This window comes from Hakea prostrata, chromosome 2, assembly GCF_041222555.1.
Source record: "Hakea prostrata isolate BN-2017 chromosome 2, UWA_Hpros_2, whole genome shotgun sequence".
NCBI classification, from domain to species: Eukaryota; Viridiplantae; Streptophyta; class Magnoliopsida; order Proteales; family Proteaceae; genus Hakea; species Hakea prostrata.
The window spans coordinates 54608863-54634253 of NC_142601.1; the positions used below are offsets into that span (position 1 = coordinate 54608863).

At 38.0% G+C, this 25391-nt stretch overlaps 3 protein-coding genes across 3 annotated transcripts; 1 reads left to right on the forward strand and 2 right to left on the reverse strand.

The window, feature by feature from the left end:
• Positions 1-4474: 4474 nt before the first annotated feature.
• Positions 4475-9068, reverse strand: LOC149024921 (large ribosomal subunit protein eL8y-like). The gene is made up of 7 exons (XM_089145130.1): positions 8992-9068; positions 7480-7527; positions 6470-6671; positions 6208-6377; positions 5181-5309; positions 4980-5072; positions 4475-4884 (listed from the first exon to the last, which is right to left on the reverse strand). Exons 1-7 carry the CDS (start codon positions 8992-8994, stop codon positions 4753-4755), a joined length of 777 nt encoding a protein of 258 aa, XP_089001256.1. The 5' UTR covers positions 8995-9068; the 3' UTR covers positions 4475-4752.
• Positions 9069-13534: 4466 nt separating this feature from the next.
• On the forward strand, positions 13535-17949 carry ASPGA1 (N-terminal nucleophile aminohydrolases (Ntn hydrolases) superfamily protein). The gene is made up of 4 exons (XM_089145115.1): positions 13535-14034; positions 14863-15096; positions 16710-16796; positions 17240-17949. The coding sequence occupies exons 1-4, from the start codon at positions 13873-13875 to the stop codon at positions 17720-17722; spliced, it is 966 nt and encodes a 321-aa protein (XP_089001241.1). The 5' UTR covers positions 13535-13872; the 3' UTR covers positions 17723-17949.
• Positions 17950-18564: 615 nt separating this feature from the next.
• LOC149024923 (UDP-glycosyltransferase 76B1-like) lies at positions 18565-20407 on the reverse strand. The gene is made up of 2 exons (XM_089145116.1): positions 19820-20407; positions 18565-19729 (listed from the first exon to the last, which is right to left on the reverse strand). Exons 1-2 carry the CDS (start codon positions 20313-20315, stop codon positions 18828-18830), a joined length of 1398 nt encoding a protein of 465 aa, XP_089001242.1. The 5' UTR covers positions 20316-20407; the 3' UTR covers positions 18565-18827.
• Between the last annotated feature and the right edge of the window lie 4984 nt (positions 20408-25391).

Genomic DNA, 25391 nt, shown 5'->3' on the forward strand with positions numbered 1-25391 from the left:
TCCTGCGCCCAAAGAGGTGTCCGGTGCAGCGTGTCGTTTTTGAGATAACCGAGGAAGAACTCAATATGGGTATCTGAAACGATGGCAATGTAGAATGATGAAAGGTAGAAGATGGGTGGGAGACACATTTGTACGATATCGACCATTTAATAGCATGAAGGTCAACATTTGTAAACATTAGCATGTAGGTTTAGATTTGAACTGGAGGGGCATTTAGCACTAAATAACAGTTCTCAGCAGTTTGATTCCAGCCTTTACAAGACAAAACAATTGCAAAACTTGTTTGCATCTAGGATTTTCAGAATTTACAACACTGAAGGCCTATCATGCGCAGTGGCTTTAGCTTTCTCAAATGCAGACCTTCTGGTTCTGGCATTCTTATCGGACTGCTGTTCCATTCGCAAGGCAATCTGCAAGTGGGAAGAAATCATTATGAAGATCAAAAGATGATAACTTCATCAGAACTGGGGAATTAGCTAGAACTAGATGATAATTTTTGAGTCAGGAACGTATGTTGTTATGGGATTTAATTAACATGACTTACACAGGGAAAGCAAATGAACCTGCACTACTGCTCCTCAGCGTCTGAGTAGAGGTAGAGAACCTTGATTCTTGAGAATGTGATCCTGAATTATCAGCATCATGGGCTTCTTCTCTGATGATCCTTGGAAGTGGGGCCTCTGAATCAAAATAGATGCTCTTTTCTTCATCTTCAGCCTATATATTCACCAAAGCAAATAAGCCTCTTTTGTCTTGATTTTCAATCATATGATTTAACTAGTAGTGAAAATGACAGTTAACAAATTCCTGGCTGGGTTGTTCAGATTTCCCAGGGATATTGTGACCCAACATAGCATTTCCAATTTAATCAAGTTGATCAATGGATTGCTTCTGAACAGACCAAATTCATCACAACCCCATTTCCTAGATCCATTGCACCTATATTCATCAAGGCACTCACACAATAGGAAAGTATGGAGGTTATGGTAATAGCCCCAAACCTCTTGTTCATTTGTTACATCAGAATCAATTCCGTCCTCACTTGACACATCTTCATCTTCGTATTTGCTGATATGTGTATGAATCTGTATCTGTATCTGTATCTGTATCTTCTCCATAAACAAGCTGTGTCTGTTTCCAAAAGAGTGAAGACATCATTAAAAAATAGAAGCTTCTTTCAGGGGGGCCAGATAATTTGGACATAACTGTAAAGCAATGCAATGGTTATTCTAACTAACCTTTTGGTTGATGATTGCCCTTGATGGTTCAGTCTTGTACTTGACATGATGAGCTGATTCTGGTTTCTCATACTTGACAATGTCGAATGTGCCATCCTTTCTAAAGCAGAAGTCAATGAAATCTTCCTCTATGAATTCAGGTCGATAGTACTGTGGACATACCTTATTATTATTTGGTCGTTCATAATCTTTGGCTGAAGGGGTTGAAACAGGGACCAATCTACGTTTGTTGGACTTGCATTTTGATGGGGTTTTTGGTTTAATCACGTAAATTCTGGTCTCATCTTCTTTAGCTTGGGAGATCCTGCTTGCTTTGGTTGCACGAGTTACAGAAGGATGGAATGTACCTGGTTGCTCATCTATACCAAATCAAGAAAAGAGATTAAGAATATGGTAAGGAGTGATTGAAATGCGAGATCAGGTTTGTAGTTTACCTGAAAGAAGCTTGCAAGCAAAGAGAAATGATGCCCAGTGTCCTATTGTCCACATTGTGCACATTGGGTTTTTCTTTGCTTCTTTTGCTGTCACACTCAGAGAGAAAGGAGCAGTACCTGGTCACAACAGAGTGAATAAGGCTGGAGAAGGAAGGAGGTACTCCTAATTTGAAATGATATTGAATTGGAAAAAGGAGTTACAGTTTCATAATGGCACCAGGTCAGTTATGTTTCTGGAAAAGGTAAGCAGAGGAGGGAATGAAGGGGGAGTAACAGGTAGCCAGCAAGCCAACACAAATTTATTCTAGTGGTTGAAACCAACACCTCTTGGTTGGGTCAGGTCAGTCTTGAACCTTAAACCTATCATACAAAGTGAATTTGAAATTCAAACCCTATTAGGATTTAAAACTTCTGTTTTAGATTTTAAAATCTTAGTTTTTCAGATTTTAAGTTTTCTCGCAAAAGGAAAAGAAAGAAATAGATAAGATCCCCACTAGCCTTCCATGTCGGTTCCCATCTCATCCCTTTCTCAAGGGGAATCGATAAGATCCCCACTGAGGCCCATATTTCAGTCCCAATGTGGCACATCCTCTCAGACCAGCTACTAATCATCGCCTTGATAAGCTATTGTGATTCAATAGGTTTGGGTTGGGGATTACATCCAATATAAAGAAAAGACTAATTGAATACTTACCAATTACTTGAAGCCTTCAACAATATCTCGTAGTTGATTGTGAAAAGTAAAGATACAAGACTTGGGAGAGGCAGAGATTAAGAGTTGGAGTCACTTGAGCAACTATTGACGTGAGAATGTGAGATTTTGTAGACATTTAGGGTTCTTCTTTTTGTAATTAACATTTAAAGGTAGATACTTGATTGTTACTTACCAAAAAAAGAAGAGAAACTCAATTATTACTTAGTACTTACCAAAAGGAAAAGGATTCTCAATTTGTTTGAAACTTCTTCACCATCTTTGTGTAGGTAATAAGTGAAAGAAATATAGCATTGAACATCCAATCTAACACCCAAATCTAGCTTTCTTTTCTCTTTATACCAGTAAAAAGCAAACAAAAAGGCCTCAATTTCTAAACATATGGGTAGGTAGCAAAGGAATTTCAAATGCACATTTTGCAACATGACTTCAAAAAGTTTTCCTAATAAGAATCCTCTTTTCTTGGGTTATAGAATCCTACTATATTAGCAAACGCAGGGCTGCAAACGCTTCGCTCGTTCATCAATGGGGTCGGTCTCTCATTTTTTCTCATTACCTAAAAAGGAGCTATTATATGGCCCAGTTAAGAACTACACCCCTTCCGTACGTTATTGTGATCAATGTTCAATGGGCCGGCTAAACTTACGGAATAGAACTCTTCTGCACTTGCAATCAAATTCCAATTGGAATTGGAATATGGAGTAACCATGAGAAATAGATTGTCAATAGATCACAATAATTCATCCAAACGTAGACAAGAAACAGATGCACCAGGTGTTTTGCTAATGGCGGTCTTGGTTTTCCTGTCAAATGAATTGAAAAAGATTTGCAGGTTATGAATTTCAGAATTCAAACACCAGACTAATTTCTTAGTTTACTCAAATTTAATCACTAGCTTACGACACTTCATGACATTGTTCATTACCACGATGACGTTTTGACAACCGTGTTACGCATAAGCAGCTTGGTCATGAGTTGAGATGAATTTAACGTTTGCCTTGTGAACTGGTTCCTCTGACTTCTGCATTTTTTTTCAAAAAAAAAAATTCCCGGCGGGGCCCCCCCCCCCCCCCCCCCCCCCCCCCCCCCCCCCCCCCCCCCCCCCCCCCGGGGGGCCCCCCCCCCCCCCCCCCCCCCCCCCCCCCCCCCCCCCAAAAAAAAATTACTGATCCATAATTTTGGTGTTTGAGCTTTAGATTTTTTTTTTAAACGTTGAGGCGAGTTTGGTAGTTTGGAATTTTATTAAATTTAACTTTTTAATTTCAGATTTCAACTGCAGAAGCGGGTTCTAACCATCCTACTACTCCATTGATAACTCTTAACCTTAAGTCTTAATCTTAATCGTTAACTTTTTAATTTTCAAATTTCATTTAGTTTTATTATTTTAAAATTTAAAGTATTAATTGATAACTCTAAACTCTTAAGTCTTAATCTTAATTTACGTTGTTTCACCGTCTCACATGATAGAAAAATCTAAATTCTTTTATCTTTTGGGGGGGGGGGGGGTTTCTTTTTGGGGGGGGGGGGGGGGGGGGGGGGGAATGCCACCCCTTTCGCTGGGGGGGCTTGGGGGGCTCCCCCCCCCCCTCCCCCCCCCCCCCCCCCCCCCCCCCAGAACCGAAACTGGCACCTAGGATCTGGATTTGAAATTAGAAACATTTTTTCTAACACCAGTAAGAACTGAGGAAACACTGACGGAGAAGTATGAACCTTGCCGCAGGAAGCACTGATCATCAACAATAATTTGTCAAATGGAAACTGCCAACATAAAGCCTGAAAACTTTGTCCTTCAAATATGGTTGAAGGCCATAAGCTCAATTTTATTTTTCTGCTTCAAAAGTTTTTCTTGTTATAGGAGATTTAGAAGCTGTTCTGAATACCATTTTCCACGAGTGTAGAGATCCTTCAAATGTCTCAAATTCTGACGCCATACAAGCAGAATAGCCTGAACAAATGGGAGATAAAAAAATTGAATTTAGCTGTTTCTTTCACCGTTACTATGGGTGTAAAGTGCGATTTCAGCTGTCATCGCATTTGATCACTAAGTTTGAGGCGAATGGAAGCACATCTTCAAATGGCGACAACCAGAACATAGGAACAAAGCTACAAAAGTCAATGCCAGAATAAGGTGCAAAAATACACCATATAAACCTGAATAATTTATAGTGCATATTCAAGGAACAAAGCTTTCTACTGGAGATCCAAAAACAAAATTGAAGTACTTTGTGACCCAAAAAAACAGCGCACGATCAAGCTACAAAAATCAATGCCAAGATAACAATGGCAACAACCGAAAATAGGTTCAAGGGCAAGTACCGATACTAATCCTATGGTCTCTTCCTACAATCAATCACCTCTATTGTCAAACTCAATTCATCCTTTGTGCTGCTTCCTTGGCTAAGACTCTCTCCTTAGCTTTGGTCTTGGCCTGAGATTTGGAACCCATCATGCCGCCTCCCCACTTCTTGCGGTGCTCATCAAACTTGTCATTGAAGTTGGCCTGTAATGGTCAAGTACAATAAAATTAAGTTACAAAGAAAGAAAGGCATCAGCAGCTCAACCAATTAGTGGTAAGCCTGTCTCAATCTTAATTACCTTTATTGCCTCCACAATCCTGCTGAACTCCATCTTATCTTCGTTTTTCACTGAGGTCAAACACAAAGCAGCGGCAGTTTTTTTGTGCACAATCTGATCAATAAGAAGAAAACAATAGGTTCAAAATTAAACTACGAATTTATTGAGAGCACGAAAGTAGTCATGCTTCAAAATGGAGCAGGAAGTGCAAAATAGACAGACCGTTCCAAGACGAGCCTTGCCCTTCACAATTGCATATGGGATCTCCATTTTCCGGCACAAGGCAGGAAGCCACACAACAAGCTCTATGGGATCAACATCATGAGCAATCACCACCAGCTGGGCCTTGTTCTGCAAAGATTAGGAAATTGTGACCCAAACTTATATCCAGGAAGATCAATATTGGATTCATATTTGCACATTTGTTGAATGCCAAAACTAGTAACGTAAGAATTCAAATAGAAGCATAAACACAGACTGTCCTCCACTCACATTGAATAATCTTTACACCATGTAGATGGAAGGTTGGCAGCCAATGGACACCATTTGCCTGGCATACCTGCTCCTTAAAGAGGGCAAGGGCTAGAAATTCTTTGGCCATACAAGCAAAGTAGGGATGACAAATGAAAGCATCCTTTGGCACCCACTAAGTCGGAAGAATTTGAAATTAAGAAACTTGGAAGAAAAACCTAGGTTTTATGCTCAGCAGATCAAAACGGCAAAACCAGAGTACCAATGGCAATTCAACCAAGAGACTTCAGACAATTAAAGAGTAACAGACTCGGTCACTAAAGTATGATCAGGAGGAAATTCTACATTACTTGGAACCAATGGAAGGATCAGAACTAAGCGTCCCACCTCCCAGTCTTCCACAAGATCACACTAATAGTTTGTTGTATCTCATAACAATTTCAAAATCACAAAATGTAAGTGGTAAAAGCCAATATTCTTACACACCAAATCTGTGAGTGGGGCTGTAGATACAGACCAACAGAGAAGATGAACACCTAAACCCAATCGCGAACTGAGAAGGTAATGTAAACTCACCAGAAAACTGAAATAGTAACAGACATTCGCTTTCAACTAGTAAGGCCACTAAGAACCCCCACCATATCCCACCAGTGCCACCCATAACCCTATCCAAAATAATGACTATTCCTTGAAAGCACTTAGTACGGAATCCGGCCAGAACCTAAAGGGTGTTTACAAAGAACAGATGTTAAAATTACGGGTAACGGTGATTAAATACCTGTTCAATGAGGTACGTAATGTGATTAAGACCATATTTGACAACAATGGGCTTTTTGGACTCTACAGTCTTCCCTTCAGCTTCAGCTTGTGCCCTTTTTAGAAGCCTTTCCTTCTTAGCAGCCTTATCCTCTGGTCTATACTTAAGCAGCATCTTAAACAGATTAGTAGCTGCAAGAAAAAAATTTCAGATTGTTCAATGATCACTGTACCCAAATATTTATTCTTAGAAAGTCTCTTTTAAGCTAAACTGTGCAATATACCAAGGTTCTTGTCAAGTGTTTTGGTGAACTGGTTTACTGCAGGTGGAACCTTCAGACGTTGCTTCAAAATCCTCCGTTGTCTCTGAATGCGGACAACCTTTGGCCACTTGACAAATCTATGCAAATCCCTTTTCGGAGGAAGCGCTCCCCCAATCCCAAACTGCTTCGGCCTCTTCTCAAACAAAGGATTAACAACCTTTTCCTGCAGAACAAAGCACAACACTCTCGTTAGAAAAGTTGGAATGGGTCATTGATTCATATTCCTCAGGATGGGACACATACAAATCATAGGTAACTCGAAAACCAACATTAATATAAATATTTCAATAAAAGGCATAAAATACAAAAAGCTAATAGGAATAAAACTTGGCTCTTCCCCAGTCAGAATTTTTATAAATTTTCAAAACCCAGAGTACCCAGTGCATGCTCTTCGAGTTTAGATTGATGGGGACGGGAAAAAACCTTGTTTTCCCCATTACCAAGAAAAATGTTTAATTATTGAAATAATACCAAAATATTAATTAGTGGTACAAAAACAAATAAAATTACAGAGGTTGCAATGCTATTACATGATATTCAGTAACAATTAAGTAGATAAATTACACGTTTACAGAAAGACAAAACAGTCAAGGACTTCTTACAGAACGATTGAAGACAATGGACAAACATTTTGTTCCAGATATCAAATACCAAAGTCTGCTATTAAGTCCAAGAATAATATTTAATAAGTCAACATAAAGTATGAGACATTACTTGATTTGCTCCAAATGTCAACCACCAAACCTTGGTAAGGAAAAGTTAATGTTATCAAATCCATGACTCCCACTTAACAAGTCAACATTAATATCAGAATGGCATGACAGCTACCAAAACTACTGTTATGATCAACTAAGGCTGCACTATTTATTCATTTGATCTGACATGATAACATGTAAGGATTATGCTATGTCAAAAAAGATATCCCCTTTCTAGCAATTCCATTGCAAAATATAAAAGATTAAACAACTTACAGGCTTCTTCTTGGCAGCTACTGGAGCCTTTACACCTCTTTTGGGGGCCTGCAAAAGAAGTATACAGAAAGTAGCAGTTAGTAAAAATCTTCCAAATGCAAAAGCTTAAAGTTTAGAAAGCTGAAAACTCTAACATGAAGAAACTACACATTCACACGAATTTACACAGACAAATGTGATGTTTTATGATGTTACCTCTTTAGAGGCACATATTCTTACATCAACATAAAAAATGCTGCCCCACTACCAGCATGTTAACACCTCAACTTTTAAATATTTAAAGGCCAGGTATCTCCAAATATCAACATACCATGCCCTATTCTCCCTCATTGTCAAATTCAACACAATGATGCTGAAAGACGGATTCAATGTCATGACTCCAAGGGTGAACTCAGAAACGTACAACTACGGGGATCCTTCCAACACATGTACATACATGCTTACCATTTAAAAAAAGAGAGCTGTTAAAATGGCAAACAGCATGACCAAGGAATGGTTATATTCCAGTCATATTGGATCAGTTGACAAACTAAACAGGGGTAGCAAATAAAATCACCATACCACAGAAGGGGCTTTAAGACACCAGAGCAAAGGAGTTGGGAGATACGTCAACATGGATCCTTGATGGAGCACCACTCACACCACTGACTTGAAGCTAGATATAATGCTTTATTCATAGCTGTCAGAGCGTCCAAGCAGCCCCAAGGTGTTGAAGGAGCGCTGGATTCCTAGGCGACAAACACACATTTCCAGCAAAGGGTGTTGCTAGACACCCCGAGGCAATACCTTGAAAATTTTGGCTTTAGCCCAAATACTATCATTCTTTTCAAGGCCGCCAACTGCTAGAGATTGTCTCTGATCCTCGAACTTATGAACTGCTTGTATCAGAGTTTTACCAGCGCCGCCTCAAACTTCCAACCAATACATTAAAAAAAAAATTGATAACTAAGTCTTCAACTTGCATTTCCGTAGGATTCAGAGTATCGAACCATATCTACACATGCCAATCTCTCTAGTTATTGAGATCAACGTGCAATTTGCACTTGGGTTTAAAAAGGAGTTTCGAAATTTTGACATCAACGGCAATACATTGATTTCTACTCAACTATACGTCTGAAACAAAATTTGAAAACAAATCGATTTAACTAAATCACAAGGTAGAGAGTGAGTCACAGCGTTGCTTGTATCCAAATCTAGCCGATCGTCGATGTTTTCATGTGTAAATCTGAGGAAACCACGGAAGAGAGTGAAACATCCTGTGGTTTCAGAACTAGTGGTTCAGAAATCCAGAATAGAAACATCCTATGGGTTTCAGAACTAGTGGTTCAGAAATCCAGAATCGTGGAAATATAACAAGAACGAAGCATGAGAAAATCAAAGCATAGAAAACAAAAACAACCTCTAAGTTTCAATGGCAGCAGCATCATAAACAGCTGAAGAACAGATACGACTGCAAGTAACAACATAACAGTTATAATGTACAACCTAAGGTTGTGAAGAGAAACAACCTACCATTTCTCCGGAGCGAAGGGGCAGATCAGAATCCCGATCTCTGCAGCGGCTAATACAATGTAAAGAAGGAAGCTTTGGCTTTTAGGGTTTTCAAGCACCCTTATGTGCGAAGTGGTTCTAAACCCTAAGGACCCGTTTGAATAGGGGACTTTACCGGGTTGGATCATGAGAATGGAAAATTTTGTAATTATGTTCTCCGAACATTATGATTGTGTTTGGCTGGCGAGAAATTGATCGAAAAATAATTCAAATATTTATTTATTTATTTACTTTTAACCATCGAGGACCTAACGTTCTAATTGAAGCTCATCAGCCATATGTTTAGGTAGGTTACGAATAGAAATATATATGAACCCAACAAAAATAGAAATATAAATATATATTATAAAAGCAAAAAAAAAAAAAAATTACCAATAGAAATATATATGAACCCAAAAAAAATAGAAATATAAATCTATGAAGAGGACCTTGACAGGTGTAAAGTTTCGAAGAAGCACATCCTTGGTGGATTTTTAGTTGACACTATTAGGTTTGGTTTAGACTGGACTAAATTAAAAATCGATTAGGTTTATCTATTTTTTCCCCCAAACCAACAAAAAAAAAAAAAAAAAAAGATAAATCAACCATTGTGTGTTGGCATTAGCATGAAACGGTGAAAATGAAATTTGAAACCACGATGCTTTATTTCACAAAAGTGAAAATGTGAAAAAGAAAGATTGAAGACACATAAATAAGATTAAGACTTAAGAGTTAAGAGTTATCAATTAAGACTTTTAAATTTTAAAATAACAAAACTAAGTGAAATTTGAAAATTAAAAAGTTAAAGATTAAGATTAAGACTTAAGAGTTGTCAATTCAGACTTTTAAATTTTAAAATAATAAAACTAAATGAAATTTGAAAATTAAAAAGTTAAAACTTAAAACTTAAACTGTTAAACGTGTTAACACTCAACTCTCAACTACTCAAACTCGAGTATCAACGTCTCAAACACCGAAATTCATGGATCATTAATTACATTTAAACAATACCAAAAAAAATTATTTACATTTAATATGTTAATTTTATTTATGTAAAAGACTAACGGGCTAACTGGGCCCTTCAACCCAGTTACGACCCACCCCATTAAGGATCGGATTGATTTCAAAGGTCTCAGGGTTTAACGGTTTGGGTTGAAAATTGACACCCCTAATATAAATATATGAAGAGGACCTTGTAAAGTTTCGAAGGAGCACCTCTTGGTGGATTTTTAGTTGACACCATTAGGTTTTCTTTACTACGAAAAAGATTAGGTTTTTCATTTTTTGGTAAATCACCGTTATGTGTTGAAAGCAAGGTTTAAAGTATCGGTATTGAGTATCATATCGGTCTAGTGATTTTAAGAGACGTTTCGTTTTGTATCGAGTATTGTATCGTAATGGCCAAAGTATTTTAGTACAATTTAATAGAAAGACATATCGAGATGTATTGTATCGGTTGTGTCAAATATGGATATGTGTCGGCTAGTATCGCACCGTATCGTGGGATACTTTAAACCTTGGTTGAAAGTATTTAAAGTTTATAATATTTAGGCTCATGTGAAGAAAGATAAGACACATAAATCAATTATTTAAGGAGTCTATATATATATATATATATGTTGGATATGAGATTCATCAGGGCCAGCTTACGCGCACCTCGATTACATCCTCAAGGGAGTTTTTTTATATTAATGCCGCCGAATGGATGTGAACCCAAGAAGACCTCCCCTAAGGAAGTTGGGCCTTTAGCCGCTTTAACATTTCATCATTGGGGAATCGACAACTTCTTTACCAAGAAGTGCTGATCTTACCAACCGAACAAATCTAACCCATTTCGAATTAAAATTCATTACTAACCTATTATCAAATCATTATCAACCCATTATCAAATTATTATAGCTCATTTCAAATTAAAATTAATATGAGTTTGAATTTTACCTCTTAGGCTAAAAGTCCAATTTTTTTTTTTTATTTTTTTATTTTGAGTTTTTTGCAAGTCACCTATTTAAGTAGGCCTATAATTCCTAATTACCCACTTTGCACTTTTTGTAAAATTGCAAGCTAATCACCCTTAACTTTTCTGTTGGTTTGAAACAAAATTGATTATTTTGTCCATAATGTATTGATAAATATAATTTTTGCTCATTATATTTAAGAATTTTAAGTTTATAAATCTAAAAAAATAAGCCACTAGTCTGTCCTTCATATAAGTTGTACTATCATATCCTACTCAAATAAAGGTTGGGATACATGTCCCAACCTGTGTAGGGAGTGTCTCTACTTACAACCAGCCTTAGATTGCTAGGTAGCCATCTAAAAAAATCTAGGAACACATGTGAAATGGGGAAATGGATTCGGAGAATCATGTTTTGCTACCCACTTATTTCAATCATGATTATATTTTTTTTTTAATTAGTTTAGTTAGCAAATATGTAAATGGAAAAACAAGCTTTAGTAGATAAAACCTATGACATACATTGGAATAAAAACTTTTATTTATTTTTATTTTTTATAAGTTTATAATGGGTTTAGAATTTAGTACGGTTCGATTTAGGCTAAAGCCATAAATAGGTTGGCCAAAAACCTGTTAGCCAAAATTGATAATATAATAAGGGGAACAAAGAATTAAGAGAAGATCCAGAAAACCAACCCTAACCATTTTATTTTTTGACCCCAACCCATTAAGTTTATCGCACGGTGTAACTTGCATGTGCCCCCGAACACCACAAAATAACAAGACTCAAAGAACTTAGCAAGACTCTAAAATGAAGAAGGAATTAACCAAACTTTCTTCTCGCAAAGGAAGAGATTCAATCAACCTTCTTCGATCAACCATTAACAAGGACCCCAAAAACAGAAAAAAAGCTCTTTAGCAAAAATTCTCAAATAAAAGAAAGAAATATCCCAAAAACAACAACTCATCTTCACAAGGAGGGGCCCCTAAAAAAAAGGAAAAAAAAATGTTTTAAAAAGAAGAAAAAAAAAAAAAAGAAAAAAAAAAAAAAAAAAAAACTTAATGAATTAAGTTATGGAAATGAAAAGCTTTATTAATAACCAAGCTAAAAACGAAAATTTTTGTAAAAAAAAGACCCCCCCCACCCTCCATAATTATCTTAGGGAAATGAGAAGTTTGTTGTAGGAAAAAGAAGGCCCCAAAACCTCCATTCATGAATTCTCCTTGGGAGATGAACACCCAATAGTCCATAGGTATTCCCAAAACCCTTCATTCATGACGTCCCCTGGTGGAATGAAAAAAAAAAAAGGTTTTTGGTATTTTTTAAAAATATATACAAAATCATTTATTGCCCAAACCCCATGAATGTTTCATTCATATTCACTCAGCTCAAAGAGCATATTCCAACAAACCAACCCTAACCGTTTATTTTTTGACTCCAATCCAGTGTAATTTGTTGGACACGGCGGGGGGGCCCTGCAATTTGGAAACCCATTAATTATTATTTTGGTCGATGCATTAAAGCTTGTTTCTGGTGGGTACTGCCACCAAACTATCTAGCACCCCTTGTGATATAATCCGCAAAAGTATTGTCCGACCTATTGATATAACATAACCAGATCATGGAGGATTCTTAGGCGAGATTTTTCTCGATGCATAAACCAGTTATTGACTACCTAATCGAACACAACTTATTGGGGTATTCCAATTTGGTACGGTACCAATTCAGTACGGTTTCGGTACATATTGACGGTATCGAACACAACTTATTTGGGTATTTCAATTTGGTACGGTACCAATTCAGTACGATTTTGGTACATATTGACGGTATGAGTACTTGAAATCGGAACCGTATCAAAGAAATTTGGTTTCATTCTATAAGTATGTCCACTTCATCACCATCATCAAGGCCTTTAAGATTTTAAGTTTTAGATTGCAATTGATATTTAATTAACTACTTGACACCCTTAATTTCATCCTATAAGTATGTCCACTTCATCACCATCATCAAGGCCTTTAAGATTTTAATATAAATTGTAATTGATATTTAATTAATTACTTAACATTTCATATACAATGTCATGAAGAGCTTCATAATCAAGGTCATATAGGGCCTCCTTTACTAAAGAGTATTTTATTACCGTCATTCACTCATGGGTCTCACATACTAGTAAAATAATTAAAATATAAAAAATAATTTTGATTATAATATAAAAGATATTTTAATAAAAATATAACACGTGCGCTTTTACTAATTTATATAAAATGTCATTAGGAGAGGAGGGGAAAAAAATCAAAGCTTGTATGAATATAAATTAGTAATTTAATTTCGAAGATTAGCGAAATCATGAAAAATGCAACATTTTGAGTCATTCTAATTTCTAGCGTCAATGGCAAGTAAAGGACAGAGGCGTTACTGGGTGATGCATAATTAATTGCGCGACACTGAACCACTACAAAAAGAATTGATCAAGTAACAAGTTAAATCACAGAAACAGACACACAGTTGCAGCTTTTCTTAAAGATATTTAATGAAATGCTGACTTGTCATTTCGTCTCTTCCATGCACTCACCTAAAAATTCTAACTGACAAGACCTGAACGATAGGGAATAAGGTACGCACTGCTGATTTGCTTTGCGATAGGGTTGGAATCCAATAAGCAAAGAAATGCTTTAATGGTGGTTTTTGGATTCCAACCACTAGTCCACTTAAATCTAAATCATTCGCTAGTTCCAAGTTCTAACCAGGGGCGTGAGTATCCGTAATGGGGAATCTTTATGGTTCGAGCTTTTTATAAATGATCCACTTTCGTTCTCATCGGCCATGAGAGTGAACGTTTTGGCAACACAACCCTCCTTCCCACTGTAGATCTTACCAAAGAATTAAGGAGGGGGAGAGAGAGAGACAGATGGGGTGGGCAATCGCATTACATGGGGGCGCCGGTGACATCCCACTCTCGCTGCCTCCAGAACGCAGAGAGCCGCGAGAGGCTGGTCTTCGGCATTGTCTCCAAGTTGGCGTTGCTGCTCTCAAGGCCCAACGACATCCCTTGGATGTTGTTGAGCTTGTGGTAACCTTATTTCATACACACTTCCATTTGTGCATCCTATTTGCTTCTGTTTGTTCGTAGTATATGGATCATAATTTGTTTGGGTTTTCAAGTTTCTGGTTTCTGAAAATATTAGTTTTTTCTTCCCTTCTGTTGGGATAATCTTCAATGCTCTCCACTTTGTATTGGAAATAATGTTTTGTAAAACTGATGATTTTAGGGATTGTTGTTCTCTTTCCTTTCGTTGGGTTATAATGAATATTGATGGTAGCCAACTTTTTAGGTTGGTCTTAGAGGAGTGTTCTTTCTATGGATATCATTGAGCGACACTCCTCATTCTGTATCGTTCTTCTATGTTAAGATAATTTGGTCCTTCTCATTACGTGCTTCAGATGTTTGTTACTTCGTCTGAGTGGGGTTTCCACCTAACTCCAATATCATTCTCATGTGCATTGATTAGCGTGACTCTATTTTCTTTCGTGTCATATTACTTGTTCTTCAAGGGATTGTGTACATGATGGTGAAGTTTTTCCACTCATTTCTGAATTATTATCCAATTGAATAATTCGTTGGGGTTGGATTGTATAGTGCAATCCAGATTACAGGTTGTTAAGGCCAATATGTATATACCTATTTTCTGTTTGGCTTGATTATTGTCTGACATTAGAATATATCCTTTTATGATTGGATCAGATTTGCTTAAACTTCACCATTGTTCAGACTATTTCTGATCAATTAATTGATTTTTATGCATGTTTAAATTACTATAATTAAGTTGGTTCAGTTTTACTGGTAGCATCAAAACTCAAACGAGATGTAGATGCTATATAATGTTTTTTACCTGCACAGGTTCGTGAATTAGAAAACCACCCAAACTTCAATGCAGGCAGAGGATCTGTTTTGACAACCGAAGGCACAGTAGAAATGGAGGCTTGCATAATGGATGGCAAAACAAAGAGATGTGGGGCTGTTTCGGGTCTTTCCACTGTCGTGAATGCCATCTCTCTTGCTCGTCTGGTGATGGAGAAAACTCCACATATTTATTTAGCATTTGATGGAGCGGAGGCATTTGCTAAGGAGCAGGTTCGTAAAATTTGTGTGCTTTCTCATTTTCTTTATGTGCCTATTGCTATATGTGATGATAACCAGACATCCTATAATGAGATCTTTGAATACCTCTTAATTGCCAAAAGTGGACCTCTTACTGTTTTCTTCACCTTATTAACTATCGGGCTTACAGACCTGGTCTTTCTGTACCTAGGACAAATTTACTAGAAGTACTTACTCTCTTACTTCATTTTATATATTTGGGATATGAATGGGGACTCCCATTGTAAAAAACATTTGAGTAATTTCTTATTTATTATATATGGAGAAAACTCTGTAATTATACTTTATATTCAGTTCTTTCTTTTTTCACTTTCACCCATTTTGTGTTGAGAGAGAGAAGGCCTTTCCTGGTCACTTGAAAAAAACTATAGACAGTTGAGGCTAGTGTTGATGGAGTGATTAATTAAATTCTATTTCTCCTCCTTTTTTTTTCTTCTTTTTTTTTCTTTTTTCTTTTGTTGCTTTTTGTCTTTATTTTCTCCTGATGAGATTGTAATTCTGGTGTTAAAAATTTGGAAGCGAAGAGCTTTTGTCAAGGAAAAGGTGTTCTTTGATGTTCAGTGGGTGCTTCTCTTTTAGAAAATTATTAGAATGCGCATAACTCTTTGAAATTCGAACATGTTTTCTAAAGGTATATTTTTACTTGACATGAAGCCTAAAGTTGATTCCAATCTTAAAGGACATCCCGTTCCCCAACAGTAGCTGGATATGCTTCATTTCATACCAAATGGCTTCTGTAACAGCAATGCTCCTATTTTTTCCATTCATATCTTGACTACTAGCATATAATGCGTAAGAACTTATTTCAGGGAACACCAATTGGAGCCCAGATTGTTCTACAAGGTCTTTTTTAATGATTTTGTTCCCACCTCTTGGATTTTATTCTAGGGGTTGACAATTTTAATCTTCACCATTCTCTGTACTCAACTTCTCTTCCTTGCAACTGAGTCTCTATCTCTTCCTAGCTGAGTTCCTTTTGCTCAATTATCTTGATGAAATATTCGGTCTAAGATGCAAAATTTCACATTGTTGTCACTTATGATAATGTAAAGGAGGCAGCTATATAGCTATTCAGTTATTTTCTGATTAGGTTTGCAAATTTGAACTTGGCTGTAGGAGCAAGAGGCTAGTGACATGCTGGTAAATTAAAGTTGACCTCAACCGTAACTACTAAGTGAATGAGGATGCCCTTTGTTCATGTTGAAATAATATAGGGGGAGGAGGGGGGAACCTATTCCATATGTATGTTTTTTTCCTGTTGTGACACTTTGTCACTTGCCTACATTTGCAGATAAAATTATATTATTTGTTTCTCTTTGGTTCTCTCATCTTTGTTTTAAAGGATTGATATCTTAGGTAGCAGAGTCAGTAATTGTCTTAGAGGACCTTCTCTGAATCGGAGTCATCTTTCTTCATTCTTTTTTTTCCTCCTCCTTTGGAATCAGCATCAATTTCTCTCATAATCTTCTTCTGTAAAATGGTCAAGAATTCAATACTGTGAACAGAGATTCAAATCATCTTTTATTCCATATTATTAAATTGTTTGTGTTGAATTTCCGTGTTCAACTGCCACTTGAATTGTGCAGGGTGTTGAAACTGTAGATACAAGCAATTTCATTACTCCGGAAAACATGGAAAGGCTAAAACAAGCAAAAGAAGCAAACAGAGTACAGGTACTCTGAAGTCTAAACTTTCCGCTTATCAAAAGATATTTTTTCAGCTCAGAATCTTTAAAGTATTGTAGAAAATATCTAAGCTTATTTGATTTTTTATGTATGTTTACCCAATTCCCAATTTCTTCTGGTTTTGTTACCAAATACCATTTGGCCTTGGTCTTCTTGGAGAATTAAGGATCTTTAGGTTGATGAGATTCAGGGGTTCATGTTTTCTTATTCCTTCGATGCATTTTTTAAGTAGATAGTTTTCAGCTTATCACTGATCATCTAATCATGCTAGTTGTTTCTTAGGATCCTTGTTAGTGATTATGTGGTTGAGATCATCAATTTTTCTTAACTTGAGCGGTTAACTCTTATTTTTTCGTTATGCTTGTTGTGCATACATAAAGCATGGAAGTGCCCCCTTTTGGAAATGTAAAGCACTATTTAATGTCCTGCAGATAGATTATACACAGCCCATTCAAAAGGAACCAATGAAAGAAAAACCCATTGCTGATGGTGATAGCCAAATCGGAACTGTTGGATGTGTGGCAGTTGATAGTGAAGGAAACTTAGCAACTGCAACTTCCACTGGTGGATTGGTTAACAAGATGGTGGGGAGGATTGGAGACACCCCTCTCATAGGAGCTGGAACATATGCGAATAGTTGTTGTGCAGTATCTGCTACTGGTAAAGGTGAATCAATTATCCGAGCTACTGTAGCTCGAGATGTAGCTGCACTTATGGAGTATAAAGGGCTTTCCCTGAAGGAAGCTGCCTCCCATGTTGTAGAAAAATGTACTCCCGAAGGGACTTGTGGCTTGGTTGCAGTGTCTGCTACAGGAGAAGTCACCATGCCATTCAACACAACAGGCATGTTTAGGGCATCTGCTACTGAAGATGGGTATTCTGAAGTCGCAATTTGGCCTTCTGGGCAAAACTGAGTGAATAAGATGCTACATTCAATTAATTGTGCTCAATTGGCAAAGCAAACAGAAACCAAAATTGAAATTGTGGTGTTTGGAGGAAAATTGTTGGTGATATGTCTTCATATTAGGAAGGGTTGATTCCATACGATATGCCAGATCCAAAATTAAATCTTTGATGATCTGTCAGCATCTGAACAGACATATGGAGTTAATAAATATCTTACTTTTGAATGAGAAATATCTATTGAGCTAGGAACAACAAACACAAACAACACACACCCACAGAACCCAAAACAAAAAAAAAACCAAAATAAAAAGAACGAGGAAAAACCCACCCAAGAAAAAAACACCAAAAGGGAGGAAGGGCCACCACCAAAAAAAAAAAAGAAAAAAAACGCAGGCACGAGGGGGGACCCCATGTTGTTGTTTGAACCCCGCCCGCTCTCGCGTTGACCTGAACCGTTGCCGGAGAAGACTTCATACATATCTATTTTTATTTTCTCCATGCCTTTAATGATCTTCATTTGAGCCATCTCACAAATACGACTATCTGGAACTAAACCTCTAATTTCTGAACTAAAGTTTCTTCTTTTAAAATCTGGGAAGGGTTGTTCACAACATCCAAAAACTTCCTTATGTTGTTGTTCATTGTCAAACTATGTCGTGCATCTCTGTTCATCATGTCCAATGAGCCCACAGTAATAGCATATCAAAAGGAACTTTTTCATACTTGATGGGAAGCTGTTGCATTGATCCATCTTTTCTTTGTAATTCAAATGATTGTTTAACTGATTCAGTAATGTCAAGGAAGATCATTCCTTAATTTGATAAAATGTATCTTGATTGATCCTCTAGAAACCTTGATGATCATTACTTTAAAAAGTGGGGGCTCCCAAACCTGTTTGCTATATTTGAAGTACATTCCAAGTTCATTAATTCATCTACAACTTCATGAATATGCAACCAGAACCAGACTTTGGTCACCACCTTTCAAGAATTACATACACATAATGATGCTTAATGTTATTAGACATTCTAGTAAACATACCCTACATTTCAAACATTATAACCAATCCAACTCTAGCCTACTTCATGGAAACTAAGCTCTTTCATAGGATAGTCAAGAAGAGAAGAAATAAGGATGATGGAATGACACTACATGAGCTATCAAACTCTCCAAAGATTCGTAGGAAGACCCTCCTTTCTTTAAAGAAAGTTCTGCCTTCTCCTTTAAATCCATCACCCTCTCTCTCATCTCCTTTGCTTCCTTTCCCATCATCAGTCTTTTTATGGCCATCTCAATCTCTTTTCTCTTCAACCCATTCTCCAATTGCACTCCCACCTTCCATACGTGACTCACATACCTTGCATTAACCGGCTGATCTCCAAAACAAGGTGAACACAACATGGGAATCCCTTCACAAATGCTCTCCAATGTTGAATTCCAGCCATTGTGGGTCCAGAATCCCCCAACTGCAGGATGGGCTAACACCTCTTTCTGTGGGGCCCACTCGACTATGCATCCCCTCTCTCTAGTCATTTCTAGAAACCCATCAGGGAGTGATTCAATCCATTCTGAGCCACGGACCGAACCCGGTCGAACAACCCACAAGAAGGAAACCCCACTATCCAACAATCCCCAAGCCGTCTCCACAAATTCAGAATCATCCATTGCTGCTATGCTTCCGAAGCTCACATAGATCACAGACTTATGTGGTTGTGTATCTAGCCAGATAATGCAACTTTGGTCTTGCATCAATAAGCTACTTGAAGAAGATGGAAAGAGTTTGTGTAAAGGACCAATAGGAAAGACTGGTATGGGGAACTCTTGCTGGATGGTAGCCAATGCTGATCGATCCAGGTGTTCGAATGTGTTCCAAATGAGACCTGAAGATGCCTTGGTTTGATTGACCATGCCAGCTACCACTTGATGCAGGTTCTCTGGCTCAGATGTTTTCACCACAGGTATGTCCTTCACTCTCAGAGGTGGAAGCCCGGGTAAAGGTGAATTCAATTGAGAATCTGAAACAAGAAATGAATTGAAGTTATGAAAGGATATGGTTAATGGTTGAGAGAGGGGGAGAGGGTTCAGTTTACAATTCTAAATCAAACCTGGTATTGGGAGGAAACCCATCTGCCTTAATTGAGGAAAAGCAGCGAAGGCAATGAAGGAGCTGACACTGCTGGTTCGCAAGACGATCCTTGGAAGCTTGAGACTGTCGGCAACACCTTGAGTGAAGTGCATGATGGCATCAGAGATGAGGCAGGCGATGGGATCTTCTGATGTATCAGAGAGCAGTTGAGACAAACAGTTCTTGAAGGGGATGATGCAGTTGAGGTTGAGGAGAGAGATAAGGGCTATGATATCAGTGGTGGCTAGACAGGCCTGAGCATCAGATAGGCCATCAGATATGGAAAGGAAAGTGAAGAATGGGTACTTTGAGGAGTTGGGGGAGTTAAGGTGGGTGTGGATGATGGTGATGGAGAAACCTTTGGAGTGGAGCAAGGTGGCCAGCTGAAGCATTGGGGTAATGTGACCTTGCAGTGGACATGGGAAGAGCACCAAGCGACGACCCATCTTCTGTTGGTGCTCTGCTCCGCTACCCATTGTCCCTTTTCTCACTATGGACGGATTTCTTCACCGCTGCTAGCTTTGTTGAGAATTGAGATAGATTCTTTGTGAACATATAATAAAATTGCGGGTAATTTTCATCTGGACCCTTGAGGTTTAGTCTATGTCATTTTTAGTCCAAAATAAACTGAGATTTTTCATCTACCTCTCCTGTACTATAGAAAAAGTCAATTTAAGGACAAATTATCACTTTTATGACGAATTTGCCATTATTCTTTTTTTTTTTTTTTAAATTTAAATTTTTTACTTTTACATTTTAAGGGGTTAAAGTTTATTAATTTACAAAATTAGACCCTTCTTCATTAGCCGATTCTCAAATCCCTAGTTCTACCAATTATGAATCCTTATTTTTTAAATCATAGTTGAAGATTAGGAAATGAAAATGAATGTGCGAACTTAATCTCTAACTCGTGAGCAGATCTTTATTACAATAATGTGCAAGATTTTGCTCCGAACAAAGACTTAATGACGAACACATGACTAATAGTTGAACAACAGATAAAAATCCTAAGCTAATGGTAGGAGCTAAAACGTTGAAACCTAATTTATGCAAATCCCAAAGAACAGAGGCAACCATTATAATAGCTAAAACCATTTAATTTCACAAAAGAAAGCAACAACGGAAAGAAATTGAGAGGGCTAATGTAGATAAACAGAGGTTGAAACCCACAAACAAGCAAATAGTATTATGGCTATAAACATCAACGCAAGGGCAGGGGAGACCCAATTTTGAAGAGAAAACAACTAACCCAGAGATGCAGAAAAAGGCCCTGCCTTTCCAACAGGTGCCCCACCATATCCGTACATTTCAGGAGTTTCCCCGAGCCTCTGCAGTTTCCTATTCCTAGCAGGAATGACACCGCCATCATCCTCATCATCATCGTCCATATAATCACTCGGTGGTCTAATCCTACCCTTCTTCTGACCAAACATCGGTGGGGTAGGCTGTTTGGTGAGACGAGTAGGACCACCCAAATGCGATGCCGCCAAAGATTCAGCAACTTGGGACTGGGGTGGAGGATGGTGGGCAGCCATATGGTGAGGAGGAACAGAGCCTCCAAGGATGCTTCGAACAGGGAGTAAGAAGTGCAAGATTTGTTTCACGGGTTGGTTACGTTTCAGTTTTCACCCATTCATTTTCATTTAGGATTTGAAAAATAAGGATTCATAATTGGTAGAACTAGGGATTTGAGAATCGGGTAATGAAGATGGATCTGATTTTGTAGATTAATAAACTTTAATCCCTTAAAATGTAAAAATAAAAAATTTAAATAAAAAAAGAAGAAGAAAGAATAAGGGCAAATTCGTCATAGAAGTGATAATTTGTCCTTAAATGGATTTTTTCTATAGTACAAGGGAGGCAAATACAAAGTCTCAGTTTTTTTTTTGACTAAAAATGACATAGACCAAACTCCAGTAGGTCCAGATGAAAATTACCTTAAAATTGCTTATCCTTCTTCGTGCAACGTGTAGAAAACTGTTTCAAATTTTGTCAATTTTTTTTTTTTTTTTGGTAAGATACCCAATTCAAATTCAATCATAGATTAAAAAATCTCGCCTTTTTTATGTAGATGGTGATTAAGTTTATTTATTAGGAAAACGAAAACAACCCTGCATGGGAATTGGGATTTTTTTTTGGGTGTGTGTTGGGAAAAGAAATTTACCATTAAAAATAGAAAATACATGTTACCCTTTTTTTGTTGTTGTTGGTAAAGTACTAAAGTAGCCCTTTTCTTAAAGCTATCCTAATCTAGATGAGGTGAGTTCTTGATCTGCACTCAACTAACATGCCACCTACCAACAAGCCATCGGTTGTTTGCAAATTACATTTCCTCAAAATAGCAAATCTAGCAAACTTACATGTCCTCAGTTTGAAATTATGATTCTCGCTGGGTATGAAAACATGGCTTTGGTATGCAATTATGGAGTCTAACAATGAAAAACATCCCATGTCCAGATACTGTTTACCGTTGATGGTAGGAGAGAAGAAACATTTACTGCTTGACACAACACTTCCTTGATCTGAAGGTGGTTGTGATTAGCATGATTCAGGCCCTGCAAAATACCCAAAGTATCTCCTTTCTTTTACATAGATACATTTTGTAGTAGTCAAAACTAACTGGCCATCTAACAAAATGCGAAAAAGCTTTTCTAATTCCTCTGGAGCTCTTGGTTGAGAAGTATACCAAGAGAGGTTGAACGAGGATCCTGTATATCAATGCAGAGTTACATGTTTTAGGAATTGGGAACATTCAGTGAAAATTGTTAGAGCTTTGAGATACTGACAGACATAAAAACTTGTGTGCTGTAACAATTGAAGACGAAACAAAAAGGGTCACAAAATTGATTTCTACATCCATGAAACAGGTAATAGCTAGGCTGGAAGAAGTTGGAATTCTTTCCAGAGTCACCAGCTTAGTAATAGAAGTTATAGAACCAAACACAATCCCTGAGAAATCACAGTTTTACTTGGGGTGAAAAGGTCATTTTCTTCCATTCTGTGCAATATAATCAAACTAGCCCACCATGTGAATCCATTAAGATCATGGGAAAACGAGTCACGGTGTGCCCAGGATTTGGGAAATCGGAGGCTGGTTGGTTGAGTCTCTGCTCCTACTGTTTCGGGTCTTTGTCTTGTCATTTGAAAAATAAGTACGGATCCAAAATCAACGGTCAAACAAAACTGCTCTGTGACTGTGAGAATAAATTATTATTCAAATCCGAATCTCTCTGCTTCACCCCTGATTCTGTAGCAGCTTTTCAGCTCTGCTATCTCTCCTGTAGGGCAGAAGCACTTCTGCACGATCCAGTCATTCTCCTGCAACCCAACCCACCCCACTTGCATGCACCTTCTCTGAGTGAGTCTCCCCTCGTCTCTGATTCCACTCTTCTTTCCTCATTTTTATAAACAAAGGCTGACAGGAGTGAACGTGTTTGCTGCTCACTCTCTGCTCTCTCGAATCCCTATAAAACCTCATCGATGGTCAATTCAAAAGTCTTTCTGGTCCCCCTAACCTTTGGGGACTTCAAAACGGGCGGGCCGGGACGGACGAAGGAGCCAAGGGCCATAGCCCTCCGAAGTACTAAGCTGAATGACACCACCATTATTAATTGGAGGGGCCAGGGATTCCATAAGAAAAAAAAGAAAAAAACAACAAAACCGGGGAGGGGCCTCCGGCTCCCACGGACTCTGCCCGCTTCAAAGGGCACCGATTCTGACGGCGGCTCCGTCTGAACCCCACCACGTACTCCACACGTTGGTGGCACTTCCGCCAGCGACGAGCCAAGCTCCGGCGAAATGTATTGTGGTCGCTTTGTTGTTTCATCATTCATGGAAACATTTTACCTGGGTGCGGTGCGAGCAGGTGTTTCGTCTTTTTTCATTCAGGTTTCACGTGGGTTTTCAGATGTTAGTGTCTGCTAACTGGTCAGATAAAGACGTTTGGATTCGGAGAATCACATCGACCTCAGCACTTGGAGCTACTTGCTGCTGCTGATATCATCCAAACATTATTTTATTAGAAAGGCTGTTCCCGCTGATATCATCCAAACATTATTTTATAAGAAAGGCTGTTCCCTCCCCCTGCAGGGCCTGCAGTACCGAAAGCCTGATTTTCTACATCCTAAACATTTTAGGAGTTCCCTCTTATAGATTCTACCTTGGCCTTACTTCCACTATATAGGAAAGTCTAAATCTCAAGTTTTTTCCATCTTATATGAGAGGCTTCATACAAAATTAATTTATGTATTTCTCTCCCATACTCGGAAGAAAATTCTCATTAGAGCAGTTGCTACTGCAAATCCTGCAAATCCGACATATATTATGTCAAATATCCTCATTCTCAAATAAATGACACACAAATTAGCCAGCTTGATCTACAAATTTTGGTAGATAGGACAAATAAAAACAACTCTGGCATTAACTAGATTAAGTGGGACACCCTGTGTTGCCCAAAGTAAAATGGTGGCCTTGGTGTTTGAGATCTCCACTCCTTTAATAAAGCTTTATTGGCGAAATAGGGAAGGCGCCTCCTGACCAAGCCAGCCTCCCTACGACAAAGTACCTTTTTACACTCTCATTTCCTACATGCTCATATTTCTAAAAGGGCCTCCAAGGGCTGGAAAAGCCTTATGTGTGCATCTCCACAATGCCAGGTTTACTCCAGTAGAACAAAATGCCATTGTTTCGATCCCAGTTTTATCTCTTGATATTCCTCACACATGGATTTGGAAATTCCATACAGATAGTTGTTTCTAAGTCAAATTCGTCTAAGTCAAATTCGCCTATCATGCTGCAACTAATTCATTCTCCACCTCCAACAACCTTTCTCTTCAGCCAGTTCCCCTCAGTGGAGTAAACTTCGGTACACTGCAACCCTCCCTAAAGTAAATACCTTTCTTTGGAGAGCAGCCCATAATGATATCCCTACCTAGCAGACCATTTTTGCTAGGAACAACACCCCATCCCCTATTTGTCTACTTTGTGCATCTCATGTTGAAACAGTTTCTCATGTTTTATTTCATTGTGATTTTGTGCGCACTTGCTGATGAGCTTCTCCATTACGTATTGATATGTCTGCCTTTTGTGGTACTAGTATTCATGATTGGTTGCACTTTCTAGATGCAAAATTCAGCACCTTGGGTATGATACCCCTCATCTTTATACATTAAGTAGTTTGCTTTGCTAGGTTATATGAGTTAATCACAATACTTTTCTATTTAATGGTCAACCGTCGTCCCTCAAATATGCTATTGCTTAGTTGTCCAGGCTACAATATGAACTTTACTAGTGTTGTGGTACCATCAGATTCAGCCGTTTGCATTGTTCACCTCCTCATGAAGCCAATGCTTTTGGTACTCAAGGCTTTACTCCTCTTCACGTTAGCTTCCAAGTCTTTTCCAATGCAGTTTGGGATCTTGCCACATCACACACATGCATTAGCTATGTTACATGGAGCTCCACACTTACCTTTCCTCTTAATGTTACACGGGAGGCTCTAATATAATATCGCTTTCCATTTGACCGAAAAAAAAAAAGAGAAAGATTTCTTT